This window comes from Leptopilina boulardi, unplaced genomic scaffold, assembly GCF_019393585.1.
Source record: "Leptopilina boulardi isolate dan_hultmark-lab unplaced genomic scaffold, ZJU_Lbou_2.1 LbouV2_372, whole genome shotgun sequence".
In the NCBI taxonomy this organism is placed as follows: Eukaryota; Metazoa; Arthropoda; class Insecta; order Hymenoptera; family Figitidae; genus Leptopilina; species Leptopilina boulardi.
In genome coordinates this window covers 33,537-53,376 of record NW_026137943.1, presented here as the reverse complement: position 1 = coordinate 53,376, position 19,840 = coordinate 33,537, and the positions used below count along the sequence as shown (strand labels likewise).

The following is a 19,840-nucleotide window of genomic DNA, read 5'->3' as shown; positions in this document are numbered from 1 at the left end:
CAAAAGGTCTCTTACTTACTGCTTTCAATTAAGAAAAGAGTAGAGTCAATTTTTTTTAACTCCATAAAGTAATTTTCAATTTACTTTTAAATATAAATTACATTATATAATTTACTGGGAATTATGAAAGAAATTTAGTGAATTTGTGTTTCTTTTTCCTTCTCTTATTCTCTCTACTCGTTTCTTCATCGAATCACAGAATTCAATTTGCACAGAACGATAAAATCGTCCGTTTTTCTAGTACTCTGACTCGGATAAATAGGAGGGATCTTGAATCTTCACAAGAAAATTCTCCCATTCTCTTATTCGCTAGAAAAAAAGGGACTAAGGATTTACGCAAGATTATCTAAAGTTAACGAAAATCTATGGCTTTAAAACTTTTACTCGAAAAATGTTTTCATTTCAAAGTTAAAACTTTCACTCCTATATAAAACGATTTGAAGTACATTTTTAAAATAATTCGTTCTTTAAAGTTTATCGACTATTCTTTTTCTAAATCTCCATTACTTATTTCTTTTAATAAAAATATACTAAATAGAAATCAAATCTAAAGGGAAATGTTTATCTATAATTAAATATTCGTCTTTTAGCTCAGACTTTCACCAAAGAATATTTATGACCTATTATTATTATTTCATTAAAGTTTCAATGATTTTTATATTTGTCTATTAGCTCAGAATTTCACCAAAGAATTTTTTTGTAAAAAAAAAATTAGTAGAGCAAATTTGATAATTTTTTTTAAATAAGATTAGTGTTAGAAATAATGTGGTCTTCCTCTTAAGAACTCATCGATTGGAGATTTGGCTACAAGTAAAAAGAATGGGCGTGTAAGCGGTGATTCGTGATCTAAGGAGGGTTACTTTGTTCAGTGAAATCTCAGAATCCGGAGCTTTATACTAGTGGCATACTAGCCCTGTAGTAACGTTGGGGGTGGATCGCATGTACGAATACTGATTCTCGACCGACGCATATATTACCGCGCGGATAAAAGACATTTGCATTTTGATGGACCGCGCAGAGTGCATTTGAAGTTTCACATGCAGCACGAGCTACCCCACTTTACTTGTACCCTTATTTATTGCCGATATCTATATACACACACACATATATATATATATATATATAAATTTCTATTTATTTAGAGAGCTCGTAAGACCCTCCTCAGCGGATCTTCCTATCCACTTCACGCTCCCTTTGTTACACACGATACCTTAAATCTAGCTATGAAACTTTACGATCTGTTTTTTATTGCGGTCATAATATTTCTTCAAAAATTATTATTATTAATATTAGACGTGACTGATCAATATAACATGAAAAAGATGAACATTAAAAAATGACATAAAACATCACTTTGACACGATTAAGAATTTAATTGCATTTTTCTCTCATATAATAAATTATCAATTTATTGTTACATTATTTTTTTCAAGGACACAAATAATTTTTATGTCAATTATTTTTCCTAGCCCAATAGTTATTCTATCAGATATTAAAATTATTAATTTGAAAAAGAAATTTTTTCATTTTTAAATTTTTGCAAAACTTTTTTTTTGCATTGAGGACAATTTACTATTGAATAAAAGTGTTTTGCTAGTTGTTTCAAAAGAAACGGGGGGAACAAAAGAAATTTTTTTATTTCTCCTTTGAACGATTTATTCAGCCATGCTTATAAGTTCGTAATATCTAAAGATGCTGTGATTCAAACAGGATTGAAAATATCGGGAAACTAAAATCAGCGGAATATGGAGAGCGTCCAATAGCGGTGAATACGGGAGAAAGCACTTTTCATTCATTATTTTATGTTTTTCAAACTGGAGAGAAATTTCTCTCTCAAGCAATACTTAAAGCGATCTAAAGTGTATTTAAAATTTAACAGTGTTTCATTTCAAAGGAAGAGTTTTCCATGAAATTTACGCAGCAAGTTGCAAAAGCAGCACCAGGGATTGAAACTCAAATGCATACTTGATGAACTGCTCTTAAACGACCCGACAAGAGATCTAATGACTGAGTTGGTTGCATGTTATATGGTAAACTACTCACCATCATTCTTACTCCTTGATAGATTTTCACTCTTGTGCAAGCAATACGATTTCTGAGCAACAGTTTCAATTTCAAGATCCGATTAAAATTTATTAACAAATCGTTCACTCATTACCAAACACTTAAATTGTCACTTTGCATTTTTACTTTTTCAAAAACACACCACATCCACAGCAACAATAGACGTCTGTTGATCATTCCTGAAACAAAGAAAAATAATTTCCAATCAACATTTTTGTTTCTATTGAAATATCTTATTTTGATATTTTAGTACAAAATTATGTGTATGTATCCATACAAACATATGTTTAGTGAAAATATAAATCTCGAATGTTTTAATTTTTAATATTAGAGAAAGAAGCAAAATTTATGTTTCTAGAAGTAAAGAAAATTTTTTATACTATTTTTATCAACTCCTTCGTCTAGAATTTTCTCGGTAGAAAACAAAGTTTTGAAAAAAAAACTTAAGATAAAGTTGACATTGCATTAACCTTTTAACAGTTTATTCCTTTTGGGAATTCGAAAAGTTTGAAAATGTCATCAAAGTAAGATAAATTGAAAATAATACATTTTCTGAATTAAACTGCAATATTTAATAATTGGCGCATTTATAATTAACTTTTTGTCAGAATAATTTCATTTTATTTTTGTTTATTTGGTTTTAATGACAATTTTTTTAAATGTAAATATTAAAAAAAATATCACAAAAAAACCTTAAACTAAAATCAACAAAATGGAATTTCAAAATCAATCTTGAATAATGTGTTTTCACTTAAAAGCTATCGATCTGGAAAAAAAAAATTTTCAATTAGATGGATATTTTTATACTCCCCGTCTACACAGATTACACAACAATTCAATTTCCTGTTGCCGAAAATTCGAATGACAATTTCCCAGAGACGCGAGGGATGTCGAAGAGCTTAGATCCATTTAGAGTGTAAAATAGGTTCGTGAGCATTCAAAGGGTCTTTGGAGGCTAATGCCATCCTGCCCCAAGGACGTTCAACGCGGAAACAGCTGTTTCGAATTACTCTCTACTTATATAAGCGGCAGTGAAATCGGGAAATTAATCCTTTAACATGCTTGTACTGACCATTAGGGTCACAAGAGGATATAGTGAATGTATATTAAAGCAACGATTTTAACTTTCCCATCCAAAAAGTTATTCTTTGTCGTGTCTCAGACAAGAATAATTATAAAGGAATTATTAATTTACACAAATACTTTAAATGCACGCGAAATTATTTTTCATAATTTAAAAACAATTCTTTTAAAATAATTTAAAGGTCTATTGCTTTGACTGTCATCATCAGAGATTTAAAGAAAATACAAGAAAATTTCATTGGAATTATCTATCTTCATAGATTTTTCATCAAATTAATTTATTAAGTTTTCTGTAGCTCAGACTTTCACCCATAAAAATTTTGTCAATCGACGTCTATTTTCTGCTGTATAAAATGAAAAATAATTGCTCCTCTCCGTCTCTTCTTGGTTGGTGACTGTAACTGTTATCCTCATCTCTCGAAAATTGAGTCCTAGCGTCATCCACTTACTGGCTTTTCAAACTCTTCTTCCAAAACTTAAGGTTGTTAATTAATTCTATTCAATTCTGTTATTTATATAATCAATTGCAATCATATATTGTATCAGAATTAACATAATTTATACATTTTGTTATATTTCAACAAAAAACTATTAAATGATAACATCACGGTTTCTCTATATAAGAAATTCAGATACTTTCTATAGAATGGAAGGATGCGAAAAAAGGTAGATTTAAAGAAGAGAAGAGTTATGTAAAAGAAGGTGCACATTGAATGGGAAAGAGCACAAGTGTGTTTTTTTTGTATTCTTTTTCTGTGCATTTCCTCTTTTCTTCTTGTTTCCTATATCTTTTGCTCTTGTATAGAAGGGAATAGACTGAGATTCAAATAAGACGAGACAGCTACCAATAGCTAACATCTCTTGAACTCTTCTCATGTACACAGATGATCCTCGTTACATCATTACTGGTAAAAGAAGCTGACATCAGTCTCAACACACAACAGAACCAAGTAGAAAAAGATGTTACGATCAAGATAAAAGGAATCGACCATAATGGTTTTTCATAGACACGTACTCTTTGCCACAATGGAAAACAATTTATTCTTAATACAATATTTCTCTTGCGTCAACACTCATATATGTCATCCACAGTGAACATTTTCTTCTTCTCTTTTCAAGTAGAATAGATTTTTTTTAATTTTACATATTAAATTGAAGGTTATTGAAGGTTTAATATTGAATCTACAAACATAAGTTATATTTAGCGGCAGCGGTGGGAATATCTATAAAAATGATTGGTCAATGATTTTGTAATTTTACAAATAGACCTTTCTATCCTTTTTACCAATGACTAGAATAAAATTACACTCACGTGAGAAAAATGTTCCCTAATATAGATGAAAATATAATACTTTTTTTCAGACCGCAAAAAAGCAATAGCAATAATAGTTCGTCTGTAGCAATCGCCTTTTGCGAAGACTTTGTGAAAATTGTGGTGACGCTTTCTCGGTTCCCATTCCAGTTTCTCTTTGTGCTTCAACTCCCGTCATCACGCAATCACTATCGATAGTGCCTCTGTCGGTGAATCACGTTTAAAAGGCGAGAGTAACAAACGGAAAGAACGAAAATGACGGACCAAAAAGGGGAAAGAGACAGACGAGTAGAAAATAGTGTTGGTCGACGAATCGTGACGCTCGTCAGTGTATAACATATACACACACACACACAAATACACATTTACAAATCCATCTCTACCCTGGTTGTGCCAATGCACCCTTGAAAACTCAACATGCATTTCTGTAAAGAGCCAACTCATCCGTCTACATGGACAATGCGTCGAGACACCCTACCAGACAGACTTCTTTTCTTCGCACACGATGATGCACACCTGTATGTGTTTGGGTTATTTCGCGTTCACAGTTCCTCTACAACTTCATTTCTCTTTTCATTTCTTTTTTTTCCATTTTTCACACCTTTTCCGACGAATGTTATCGGCTTAGTCGAATTCAATGTACTTTCTTATTCACATCATCCTGACGCTTAAATTAAATATTAATGCCTTATATTGGCAGACTCAACTATTCATACTCCTGAAAATTTTAATAGAGTATTTTTTGTATAACATTACATAGAACTGCGTAAGTTGGAACATTTCTATATAACGCAGTTCTATCTAGTGTAGCAATTTTCAAGAACTGGGAATTCGATCTTCATCAAAAAATTCTGCGTTGCATAGAACTGCGCAAGGTAGAACTGTGTAAGGTAGAACATTTCCATCATACGCAGTTCTATCTAGTCCAGCAGTTTCCAAGAATTAGGCATTTGATCTTGATCAAAAGTTTCTGCGTTGCATAGAACTCCGTAAGGTAGAGAGCATTTTAGTTTCCATCACACAAATTTACAAAAAATCACTGAGATACTTTTCAAAAAAAAATTTATAGAATATAATTGTCATTACAATCATCAGAAATAAAAGAAAGGAGCAAAAGAAAATTTATATATTCTTAAATTCGTTAACCTTGTATGCGTATATCTGAAGTCTAAAATTGTATTGAGAACAGAAACGAGCTTTTGTTTTCGAGGTGCTCGTTAAGACTAAAAACTAAGGGTACTTTTTTTGTTTAATTTTTTTTCATTATCTCTCGTCATGATCCGATTTTGTTTCTTTTACAAATGTAAACTGTTACGTCAGTTTTAACATAAGCATCGAAAATGAAAGTACATATACCACTTATATACAATATACGTGTCTTTAAAAAAAACTTTCCAAGCTCATAATGTAAAGTGTACCCTTGAATGCATCTCCATCATTGTCTGCGTTTCTCTGTAAAGAAATAATGATATAAAAAATCACTCCACTCTACTTCTTCGAGTTTTATCTTTGATTGGCATCAATTTGAAATCTATATTATCTTAAAAATTCATTTCAAATGTGAATCACAATTTCGTCTAAAATCAATAATTTAGAAAAATATAGTTATAACTAAATAACTGTTTTGTAAATTGATTTTGATATTCCTCTATCAATATATGTAGTAAATTGCAAATATTGAAAAATCAAAGTTATTGCATTTTTTATCAGTCTGCTTTTCGTATTTATTTGAGAGGGTCTTCGAATGTACACATGTGACGAATTTCTTTTTCATGTTTTCTATTTGTAAGTAAATCAATACGACTGTGAAATACATTTAGTTGGTACATTCGCAACATCTTCAAATATTTGACTCTCGAGATTGGAGTGTACATCATTTCTAACTTTTTGTTGTTTTCATAAATATTTAAAATTGCACAACGAATTGTACAATTTTTGCAGAAGCACATTTTTTTAAGATTCTATAAAAACATTTATTTGCCATAAATTAAAAAATATATTTTTATTAAAAAATTCTGAAGAATATTTTTGTCATCAGAATTAAGAACAAAACGATTTTGGGTGCGAACTAGTAAATAAAATGAAGTTGATTTAAAATACTTAATTTTATCAGACGAGAGAATCACATTTATAGAGTTCCCCTTTGAAAATCATCAACACTCGACCCTTCGTGTAGAGTGCACTTCCCTACGCACAGTTGGAAACATTTTCAATCCCTGAAAAGCTAGATGTGTTGACAGATAAAGCTTTCGCTCCAAATAAGACCATATTGAATGGAAACTTCATCTAAAAATTTTTTTTCCCTATACATATAAAGTGTTTCATAATTTTTTTTTCTGAATAATATTACTTGTAATATAAATTGTAATATGACATTATTGTAAAGTTTTATTTAAATACATTTAATTTTACTTCAACTTATTGTGACATTCATTTTAAATCTAAAAATGTAATAAGGGAATAGTTTAGAAGAGATTCTTAATAATGAAAAATTATACTGCAAAGAAAGAAAAGAGTATACAAATCTGGTAATTTCGTTTTTAATATAATTCTCAATTTAAAAGCGTCTGCAGTCGAAGAAGAGTCTTGAAATGGTTAAAAAAAAGAGGGAAAGATGACTATTGTTAGCGGGGCTCACAATATAAAATAATGAGTCGCTCGATTCAAATTGTCAAAAAGTAGGGAGAGACTGACGGAAGGAAAAAAATGACGGCGAAGACAGGATAATATGCCAAAAGCATTCACCTCGATCAAAATATAATAAATTCCATTCACAAATCCCTCATATATATATACATATTTTATTAAAAATGAATAGTTACACAACATTCACATTTTCTTTTGAGATATTTTTTAATCTTGTAAAAAAATCTAAGGCAATTAATTCTTTTATATAATATATTAAAAATGCTTTTAATAATTCAAAAAAATTGAAACAAATTTAAATCTAAATCCATTAATATTCATTGATTAAAATGAATCACTTTCGTAATAACATAATATGCACTATCTTCAAAATGATCAAAGAGCTTAATTTCTTGCTAAGAACAAGTGCCTAGACGTTAATAGGCGATTATATAATTCTCCTTCAAAGTTTCCTGAGAATTGTTAATGATTCGAAACCCGCATGGAATTGTAATTCAAGATCTATCAACAGGGATTTAGAGTTGGTACTCTGTCAGAGAATTTTCGAAATCTCCCAAGCCACTACGCTTTTAGGACCTCCTTCTGTGACAGTTGAATTAGTTACAGCTTAACGGTTTTTAGTTTAAAATCATTCTTGTATATAATTTTAAATAATCCGCATCTGGTTTAATACCATCAGACGATAAAATATGTCCTAAAAATTTTTATTCTGGAGAAAAAAATGAGATTTCGTAAAATTTATGGTCATATTGTGTTTTTACACAATTTTTTTTTAAGTGATAAAGATGTTCATCGATATTTTGTAAAATACACAGCATGTCGGCGATAAAAGTGATTACAAATTTACCTATTCCGCATAATACCTGATCTAATGCTCTTACTAATGCACTCGTACTATTTTTTAAACCGAAAGGTACTACATTGAATACATAACATTTTCCTTCAATAATAAATCCAGTGTATTTTTTATTATCATCTGCCATTTTCAATTTTAATAATTTTTCTAATTCTTGATTTACTCTATCTCTTAATTTAATTGATATAGGATACGTTTTTTTAAAAAATGGTTTGTCGTCTTTCATCTCTAATTCATGTTCGTATTTATATATTCTGTCCGGTTTTTTCGAAAATACGTTTTTATAACGCAATATAAATTTGTAAAATCTTTCTTTTCGTTCTGAATTGAATCATGTTTTTCGATACATTTTGATCATATATTATTCTCATTTTATTTATGCTTTCTTTTAGCATTTCCATAGATAATTCATCTTTTCATTTCATTACTACAATAACATCATTTTTAAAATCAATTTTTAGTTTTTAATATTTTTAACATATCTGAAATGATAATACAATCGCAATTTAATTTAGGTACAGTAATAAAAACAAATTGTCCTAACCAATCTTCCATTTTAAATTTGTCTAATATTTGAAGTTTAAGTGTAACTGGACGTGCTCCGGTTGCATCTACTATACTTATACCTACTACTGGTAGTTTTAGGCAATTTTTAAATATTTTAATATTTTCTTTATAAAAATTTTCTGAAATACAAGTTACTGAGCTGTCAATTCATCTATTAATTAAATAATAATTATTTCAATCGTTATAATAGACTAAAATTCCTTCTAATAATAAATAATTTTTACACATCTACCAAAATATTACAAAATTTTTTTTTAACACGTAAAATTCTTCATTTCCATGATCACGCTTCGAGTTTGAAAGCTATTTTTGACGCGTCATAAAATTTGTGTATCTATCTCACACACAGATCCGATCAAATGTCAATAGCGCGTTTCGTAAAATAGACGTAAATGGATTGCGAATCGATTCTGTCAACCACGGAACAAAGTACCCACTCTTTTTTTTTGTATCGTTATTATTAAGTGTGTGTGTGTGTATGTGTCACAATAGCACCACTAATCTGCTAATGAAATTTATCTCTTTGTTGAAAAATTTATTCTTTGTTTTATTTGCTATTCGTTGATCAATTTAAAAAAATGGAAAATTTAAAAAGTAAATCTCGTCAATATTTTTCACTTAGGTTAACATTCAAATCAATTAACAACACACTCGAGTAATTCATTATGGCTTCAAGAGTTTGGGATTAAATTTAAACCGTATCAAATTTTAAAGTTAGGGAAACGCTAACGTCAAATGACAGTGTTTAAATGTTTTGCAAACATTAAGTGGATAATCAAGTATTAAAGCAAATACCTTTACGTTGTCAAACAAGCTGCAGTACTTACGAGTAAATAACTAAGTTTCTATGTTCGTGCTACGTCTTAAATCGTTAGGTGAGCTTGTTATCTTCACTTTAGTATTCTCCATGTTTTAGAGGAGAATCTAAGTTATATACTTCCCTCCTTCTTTAACCGACAAAATATTAATATTTGTTGAAAAATGATAAATGGATTTTAATTTTTACAAAAATCTGTCCCCACTTTGACAAAAAGTATGTAATAAAAAAAATTGTAAAAACTTTTTTTTTAAATCTTTTTAAAGTGATATAACATTTTTGAATAACACGCATGGCTTTGTAAGAGCAATGCTTTTAAGCACCAGCTATTTGAAATTAATTATTCTTTCACAGTAAACTGAATTATTAGCGGGCATGAGGATAATCAAAGCTAAAAGGGTACCTATATGAAAAGCGAAGCTTTCAAATGTATAATTTGTTTTAATAACAACAGAGGTTCTAAAAGCAAATTTACGCAACTCTTTAAATAGATAATCTCTTGAAATAGCAGGGATATATTTTATAATTTGAATATAATTCAAATAACTTGATAAAACTTATGGTGAATTACATTTTTTTTTTTAAATAATAACGTAGAAAATTATTTTTGTAATAAATTTTTTATCTCTTTTTAAAAATTTTAAATATTTTAAAAAGATTAAAATAAAAAAGCTTGAAATCACTGAAAATTGGCAGTAAATTAGTAATGAAAGCTTTTAAGACTAAAAGACTCAAATAGAAGTTAAATCAACCAAACGTAAATTCAGTGTTAGTTGAAAGGAATTTCTTATTAGAATTTTATTTTTACAGTATCGCATACATGAAAATATGCTTCACATTAGTAAACTCACTTAGTTAGTACCAATGGCAGAGTGCTTTTAGCGAATATCATAAATTCATGGGACACATCAAGTCACGTTAGATGAAATTGGTTGCTGGGCTTAATTTTCGAAAATTGTTTAAATATCTAGATGCAATTCTATCGTCAGAAATTGTCAGTAAGGCTAGCGCAAATTCCAAAACCACACTTTACATTTAAATCATGTTTACTCAATGAAAAAGATAAGAGAATTTTTAAACAAAAGTGCGCAGTTTGAAAAATCTGAATCTCTGGCAAGTACGAAGTATTATCATTGCCCTTAAAAATAAATTTCTTTTCTTTACTTTTAACAAGTCTCTAGTAGCACATGAACTCTTTTTATACCAATTACATACATTTCTTTAATTCACCTTTTTTTTAATTCACTGCTGTCTTTATCGACTCTTCCGAGCTTTTTTCAGATAAACGTGGGAATTGGAGTTTCTCAATAAAAGACAATTATTTCACACCTTCTTACTCGTCTTCTAAAATAAAATTTAAATAAGGCTTTCAAAAGACAGTATAATTTTAAATGAAATGAAACTCATTTCACGACAATATGCAATTTACATCTCTCAAATTACTTCTAATTTTATCTCTTCATTAGAACACATTGAATTATATAAGTAAGTTCTAAATGAATTACTGGATTTATTAAATACAATATTCAAGATTTGCAATAAGTAGAACAAAATTAGATCTCGTCTCTTCTTAACAGAAAAACTCTACAACACTTTTATCACTAATTCCCTTTACCTATGTGATTCGTTTGGCGATAACTAATTTGTACTTTGCAGACACACAGAAAACTGATATTTTGGACTTTGATGAATCATTGGATAATTCTTGGGTAAAATTCTGAGCTACAGAAAATAATTTGATAAATAAATTTAATGACAACGTTCAATAAAGGAAAGAATTAAATTTTCACAATAAATACTATTTCTTTAACTGAAAAATATATTCTTTCAATGTTCCATTTTTATCTTTGAAAGCAGAGAGAAATATAAGAATTAAAAAATCTTTTTCTAAAAGAGAAATCTCAGTGAAATACGACTACTATTTCATGGGGGAGGGAAAAGAGGAACTTTCCAGAAATAAATCGACACAATTTTAAGTGATAAAGTGATCAACTACCAGAACATTTTTGCTGTTACCAAGATGGCAATATCATTTTGAATGGAGACAAGAATAAAAGATCAATACTAATCAAAGGACAATTTTCAAGATGAAATAGAAAGAGCTAAACTGAGATATAGTATACCAACGGAGATAAAAGAGAAATAACGTTGGACATGGCTGGTTGTATGAGCATATAGCAAGGACGATTTGTATTGAACATTCAGCCTGAAGGGCCCTGTTGGTCCGAGACGAGGGTGGAACAAAATTATGGATTCCCTATTTCATCCAACTTTCTCCACTTCAATCCCATGTATATATAGAAATAGAATTTCTAAAGTGTCAAACGTGATGCAAAAATCTCCTATAGAATTTTTAAAATTCAAGAATTTTTGTTTCTAATTAAAATTCTAGCAAAAAAATATTTTATTTATTAATAAAATCTAGATTTATTCTTTTTTATTTACTATCGTAAAAAAATTAATTTCTTCTTTGATGTCTGAAAATGAAAGATTAGAATTGACTAATATTTTGATCTTGATGATACTTGAACCCTCCTATATCTTTTGATGTGACATCCCATCTGGACATTTTAATACGCCTCACTCAGTAATAAATGAGTCTCTCGACAACACACAGAACACAACTATATTAGCATATATATTTAAAATATAATCCTAAATTAGAATTACAATAGATTCGATTATCGTAACATTACTTTTGGTTAATTTCTCCTCTTTGAAATAATTTCAACGTCAAAAACAAAACAAATTATTTTTTCATAGTAAAATTAATTTTTCTAAATGAAACATAGATCTAAAGGAAACATGATAAATATAGTTATTTATGAAAAATTCTAATTATATCGACCACAAGTTATTAATGTACATCGTATTCGCGATTTATAAAATACCATTCGAGATAGGAAAGCAAATAAATTGAAGACTAACATTTCCAGCTAAATTTAATGCCCCCAGCAAAATTGTGATATAGAATTGAGAATACCCTCTCGCAATTTCACCCATATCGTATTGGAAAATGTTTTATCACAAAGAATTCAATTTAACAAACATTTTTGTTCTAAATTAAAAATATGAAAATTGATTTTTTTTTAAAATATACTGTTTGGGGATGAAATTACAATTAAAAATATAAAAAAATTAATCCATTTAGAGAATTGAAAAAGTGTTAACCGCTCATGTTTAACTGAATATGTTCGTTTTGATTTAATTAAAACATATTTTTAAAAATTGTAAAAAATTTTATGGGCGTCAAATACTTTTTAATTTCTTTTTAAATTTAAACTACAAATTATTGTTAATGTTGTTTTTTAAGAAAGTAAATATAATTTTTTTGAGTAAACTTGCATAAAATATTGTGGCAATTTTTATAGGCGTGTTTGAAGACAAATAGGGAGATGATTGTTACAGTAAGAAAAAGCAAGTGAACGAGATAACGTAACGTGCCGCGCCGATAAATCACAAATTATTGAACGTGCAGCTCAGTTTGACGGGGGCGGTAGAGGTCTTGCTGTGATATGTCATAAGTCACAGCTGGTAGCACGTTGCGACGACATCATCCCTCCCCTTCTCGTGGCTGAGCTGCAACTCCGGCCTAGACGTAATAGTGCCATTAACCAGTTCTGTATCTTAGCAACCCCATTCCACTGTTTCCATTTATTGCACGAAATATGATTAATATATTGTAAAATATAACCTTTGCCCACAAATTTTCGATATTTCAGTATCAAAATTTACCAATTGTTTTCAAATCAATTAACCTTTAACAAATACGATTACAAATTTCTTATACATGAGTTCAAAAGTTTATGCTATGAGAAAACGATAGCGAATTGCAAAAGTATTATATACAACTACCCACCGTTCATTCATCACGTCAACAATTGAATTTCCTTTACATCCTATCATATATTCATTTACAAATATCGACCCTTAATAGTCGTTCTGTATTGAAGATGAATAATTCAGTGATATTCCATGAAATGCTCTTCGAAGAAAAAGTAACATATATTTTTCATCAAAAAATGGTCTTTCTTCTATTTTTATCTAATGTCTGTCATAAATTTTTTTTTTGTCACAAATACAAAATCTATTAAGCAGAAAAACTAAAATTAATATTAAAAGATGAAAACTCTCTCAATAAGCACGTGTTTAATACTATAATTGCAATAATTCTTTAATCAATACTATGAAATGCTTCTACAAACTTGAGGTATATAGCAACGACCTGATAACCCTGTTAAAGATAAATAATTCACTCAATTCGACCCTGAATTTCAACGTCCGATGAAAATACCAGTCTTCAAAATTAAATTAATAAAAATTATTATGAAAAAATTGAATTGTTAATGTAAATATTGATAAAATATGGAAAAATATGACGAATTCAAGAAAGAAAATATAATTGAGAAATTTCAATGTGATGAGGTGGGTGTGTGTGTGTGAGAAGGAAATGAAAAAAAATGCAAATGGCTTAGTGATAAGCACTAGGACGAATAAGAGAATCAATGAAAAACCGCAGAAGCTCGATCAGTGCTACGAGGGAGAAAAACAAAAGAAAGTCGGGAATATTATCTACGAATTGAGATCCGCCGTTCATTTTCACGTCTTCTACTTGAAAAGTAATTACCCAGACTCTAACCACAAAAGTATGGGTGGGAATAAATTGTCAGACATGGACGAGCCTCTTCATTATTTTTCAATGCCTTCACACTCGAGCTATTTTTGAAGAGGCGCAGATTTTACGCAATGATCTTGGAATGAGTGAAAGATAAAAAGGGGAAGGGGGAGAGCAATGGAGATGTCACTTTCATGCCTTTGTATTATGTTTTCCCTAGAATTTATGCCCTGTATTTCCTTTTCTTGATTTACGATAAGACTTAATTAGCCGTCAATCAATTTCCTTTTAGAAACAAAAAGCCTTTTACCCTCGATAATTGCTTCTTATTAATTTCAATTATACCTAATTATTTTGATTTGTTTTGTTTATGGTTGCTTAATTAAAACTTTATTTTCAGATTCCTGTAGATGGAGCCACTCGACTGCATTGATTACGTGATCACCAGAAGCAGACAGGTAAGTATTGCGTTGGGGAAAAAAAAGTTTTATTTTATATCGAGTCTATTTGACACCTTTCGCAATTGATACATGCGAACTTATGGAGCTGATATTTAGATTTCAGTGTCCTCAGTTAGTAAAAATAAACCAGAAGCAGACAGGTAAGTATTGTGTTAGGAAAAAAAAGTTTTATTTTATATCGAGTCTATTTGCCACCTTTCGCAATTGATACAAGGCGAACTTATGGAGCTGATATTTAGATTTCAGTGTTCTCAGTTAGTAAAAATAAACCAGAAGCAAGCAGGTAAGTATTACGTTGGGAAAAAAAAAGTTTTATTTTATATCGAGTCTATTTGCCACCTATCGCAATTGATACATGCGAACTTATGGAGCTGATATTTAGATTTCAGTGTTCTCAGTTAGTAAAAATAAACCAGAAGCAAGCAGGTAAGTATTGCGTTAGGGAAAAAAAAGTTTTATTTTATATCGAGTCTATTTGCCACCTTTCGCAATTGATACAAGCGAACTTATGGAGCTGATATTTAGACTTCAGTGTCCTCAGTTAGTAAAAATAAACCAGAAGCAAGCAGGTAAGTATTACGTTGGGAAAAAAAAGTTTTATTTTATATCGAGTCTATTTGCCACCTATCGCAATTGATACATGCGAACTTATGGAGCTGATATTTAGATTTCAGTGTTCTCAGTTAGTAAAAATAAACCAGAAGCAAGCAGGTAAGTATTGCGTTAGGGAAAAAAAAGTTTTATTTTATATCGAGTCTATTTGCCACCTTTCGCAATTGATACATGCGAACTTATGGAGCTGATATTTAGATTTCAGTGTTCTTAGTTGGTAAAAATAAAGCAGAAGCAAACAGGTAAGTATTGCCTTGGGAAAAAAAAGTTTTATTTTATATCGAGTCTATTTGACACCTTACGCAATTGATACAAGCGAACTTATGGAGCTGAGATTTAAATTTCAGTGTCCTCAGTTAGTAAAAATAAACCAGAAGCAGACAGGTAAGTATTGCCTTAGGAAAAAAAAGTTTTATTTTATATCGAGTCTACTCTTATTTTGCTAATAATTTCAATAATTTAAATCTTTTCCTCGAGATTAATTTTAAAAATTACTAGTTAGTAAATATAAATTCTAGACAGAGATATCTTTTAAAAATTTAACTTTTGAAACACTGGTATAGTTAATTTTAGTAAATTATATGGTACATCCATTAGACCGCTTAACCTCTCTGTTTTCATGAATTTTCTCAACGGAACTCTTTCTTATTTATAAAAGTCGAGGTCTCTCTCTCTCTAACCAAGTAAATTCATTTTCTAGCAAAGTGGGTACTTCATCATAGCGCGAATATAAAGTGTAGTTTCAGAAAATATTATGAGACCTTTAATTCAAAACAAAGCAACTGTCTTTTCTAAAAACATCTGAACAAATTTCATTGGATTGAGAGGATTTGCACACAAAAGTGTGCAAATCTCTGACAGCCTCGATTCTCACCGATAACAATTTGTAGAGAGAGAGAGAGAGGAAGAGAGAGAATGCACTTTGAAGTCTTGCTATTTAAACAGCCCCTTGGCGTGAGTCGTATCCGGTTGTGTTTCGAATCAAAACACCCTCGAACTGTATTTAGAAGAGATTGCGTTGTTCGAGCAGTAAGGCTTCACAGTTTCCTGATTGTCATTATCTCAAATGGCTAGGATAGTGTGCTTATAAACTGGTAGTTTGACCGCACTGCAATCGCCACCGCTTTGTCAAGAGGAACGAAAACCCAGAGTGCAACAGAGAGAAAGAGAGAGAGGGTTAGACAAAGCAATTTGATTAGGTCCCCTGAGCATGCAGTAAATGAGAGCCCCAGTTAGTCCTTTATAAACATTAGAAATTTAAAAACACAACTGGGTAACAATAGCTGTACTTTTGTCTTCTAATGTTTTTGCATATTAGAATTTTTGTCCATTTGACTTTGCATAATAAGTGGAAATATTTTTTTTTACTTGTTACATTTTAAGTATTCAGGAAAAAAACTTGACACAGATACTATGAAAGCAAGATATGGAAGTAAGAACTAAATTGGCCTATATTACTGGAAAAAAAAGAGAGAGAGAGAGGAAAAAATGGAGAACCAACGTTTATGAAAAGAAATGTTCTTCAGAACGTTTGGTAATTTGAATGAGAAATAAAATTTAATAAAACCTACATTATAATAATGGTCCACGACTCAGTTATCATTAATTAATTAGACAGAGGAATAGAAGAACCCGAAGATTATTAGACTAAGCATGAAATATATATTTGTCTAAAAATGTTTGGGGTTTTTTTTAAGTCATCAATTAAAGTTTTAATTTTTACGAATGTTATTTCCAATATTTTATTAATTTTTTTTATATAAAACTTTTTTTGTACAACATTTAGGACTTTAAAATGGGAATTAATAATAATAAAAGCATTTACGCTTTTTTGGAAAACAAAAAAGAGATAATGGAAAATTCATAAAAGAGAATTATTAAAGGTTGATTGAATTACCATCGTTTTTAAAATAAACCAATGTATATCGTGTATCCATTAAATGTGTAGAATAAATATGCCAATAAATGAAAAATTAAATTACCAATTCAATGATTATCTTTAAATTACAATTTGAAGAGAAATTTCAAGCAATAAAATAATGTTTCATTTAATATATTTTATTTGTTTTTCAATAATAATAATAATAAATCTGTCTTTTATTTTCACTTGATTTGAATAGAAAAAATATTTATTAAATTATTTACAAATCGTTTTTTAAATAACTCAAAATTTTTTTTATTCCCTATTTGGAGGGAAGAAAAGCGCTAATTATATTTGTTATTGTTTTTTTTTTACAAAGAATGAGCAGATTGAAGGACCTCATCTCTTATTATAAGAGAAATCGCTTGCGATTCGAGATTAAGAAAACGGTAAAGTGCGAAAGAACCGTGTAAATAGAAGAAGAGAAATTAAGATTCGACGAGTCGAGTAAGAGGAAAAGAGGGAAAGCTAACAAGAGAAAAGGATGGCAATATAGAGAGCGGGTCGATTAAATCCCCCCCTAAGAAAGACGAGAGGAAGAGAGATGGAGTCTAAGCAACCACGTCTCGAGGTCTCAGTTTTGCAAACGACCTTTTGCTCGTGCCTTTCATCCCTCTAGAAGGATCTTGAAAACGAAACGTGCTACTGTGGTCCAGGTAACATGTATGCATGACAAAAAGCAATTTTTTTTTTATAGAGAAATTCAACTGTTTGACCTTGTTAAACTCCACAATATATTTTGTAAACTTGTTATTTTCTACTCAAAATATATTTTCACAAATATGATTATAGTTCAATCCAAACAATCAAAAATCAATTCTTTTTAAATAAATAGCTTACAAAACTGAATTCTATTTTAATTAAATAATAAATGAAATACAATTATAAATACAGAATTTGGTTAAATATTTCTCTTTGTATTCAATTTGATTGAAGAGAATGTAGAAATCAATGTCAAGCCCTCGTTTACTGGCGTGACTAATAAGCGTTTCTCGGATGTGACAATAATCGGTGGTTTTATGGCCTATCCAACCACCTCTATCTATCTATCTGCATCGAATGAATTTCCGTAATTTTCCGAATCAGAGATCAATGCCACATTTCTAATCGGGAGATATTGATCGGACATGAGAAAAAGAATTGTACAAAAATACTATAGAAATGTTCGGATGCATCCACAAAAGACCATTGTTATCATCACACGTGATCACTAGAACGAGGGGTCAGAAAACGAGATAAGCGCGAACAAAACGTTAGCACCTAACTATTCAGCTAGTAAAACTATACCGATTCTTATTTTTATTGCCTATTCCATAGTGTGTGAAACAGGATTGAAGGGATATGTTATCTTCACTAATGTTTTAGTTTTCCAATATAGACATTTTCAGAGTACGATAACAATAATATTCTTGATTGATGATAACTGTTATTACCATGTCTATCGATAAACTGAATCTACACATTCTTGAATTGTAAAAAAAAATAATTATTTACTTTTTTCTATCTTCCAATTTGGATGAATAACGCATATAAAAGCGTGTAAATCGGTCACACGTGGATGGTAAAATTTACCTGAGGCCTAATTCAAATTGTAGTCGAGGTAAATTGAACTCACCTTGAAAGTGCATTGATAATGAAGGCCTGTATTAACTATATCGAAATAGCTTCCCACAATCCTCCCCCTGGCTTGATTGGTGGTTGATTTATGCAAGGTCTATACACGGTACCAGCGTAAATGTAATTAATTAATTATGTAACCCAATCAAAGCAAGACGTTTAGTCGATACACTATGATGACTGAGGAAAGCATTGGCAATACCACGATACAAACACACGAGGTCACTGCTTGATTGCATTTAGTCGATATGAACCAAAATCAAGTTCCGGGTTCATCGATCTCACTTTTGATTATATACACTTTAGTTCACACTATATTTTCCAATTGCATTCTAATAACCATAAAAAATCCGTTATCAAAATTGTTTCACCAATTCTCAATATCGAATTCATCAACTTTTTATTGTATATACGGATTTTAATTTTCCACGCGGGATGTTTTTGGCAAAATTATCGATTCCTTGCATTCACAATTCTCCAAATTTCACGGAAAAAATAACTCCAAAGAAGTTATAAACACGATCATCTTCTATGTTACCAAAAAAAAAATTCTTATTTTAATTCTAGACCCTAAAAAAGATATGTAGTCTAATTCTGATAATTTCCAATTGAATCATCTCTAAACAAAAATCAATCACTTAACACATTTCAAACACTAATCTCAGATGTGATACAAATTTTTTATTAGAAAATTAATCACCGTAAACATAGTCGAATTAACCGCCAGTCGCGAGACCGCAAAATCTGTAATAAAACACATGTGGTCATACTCGCCTTGTAAATTGGAGGCTTAAAAAGCAACATCCACAATAATGTGAATGATGCAGGAAGATCATTGATATAACTTAATTATTTGTCATATTAAGATGAATTAAAATTATCACGCCTCTCTTTTTTTTTTTCTCGTGGAATGAAAAATATAATAAAATTCCCCCGGAACAAAACACACAGAAAGATCCGCTGCCTGCGGATCGGCCCGGTAACTGAAACGGCATTTGGACAAGGGATGGCGAGGTGAAAAGAGCAGGGATAACAAAATGTAGAGTGGGAACAACGCAAAAGGGGAAACAGAAGATACACCCTTGGGCCGCGCATGTGCACCCAATGGTTTCTCTCTCTCACCCTCGCTCCCTCTCTCTTAGCAGCCATTCTGACTCGCAGCCGCGAAACTTTACCCCAAAATTGTAACACGCCGTATTGCGTCCTATGGACTGTTTTAGCCTCGATGCCACCTCGTGTAAATCGCGATAATACCTAACTTCATACGGG

The 19,840-nt window shown here is 30.4% G+C and overlaps 1 protein-coding gene across 1 annotated transcript in view; it reads right to left on the bottom strand.

The window, feature by feature from the left end:
- LOC127287630 (semaphorin-2A) overlaps nt 1-19,548 on the bottom strand; it is a 207,419-nt gene extending 187,871 nt beyond the window's left edge. The window contains exons 1-2 of the mRNA XM_051314660.1: nt 18,570-19,548; nt 2,044-2,243 (exon numbers count right to left, since the gene is read on the bottom strand). Coding sequence (XP_051170617.1) covers nt 2,044-2,049 — 6 coding nt within the window. The 5' untranslated portion in view covers nt 2,050-2,243; nt 18,570-19,548. The remainder of the gene's footprint in view (nt 1-2,043; nt 2,244-18,569) is intronic.
- Between the last annotated feature and the right edge of the window lie 292 nt (nt 19,549-19,840).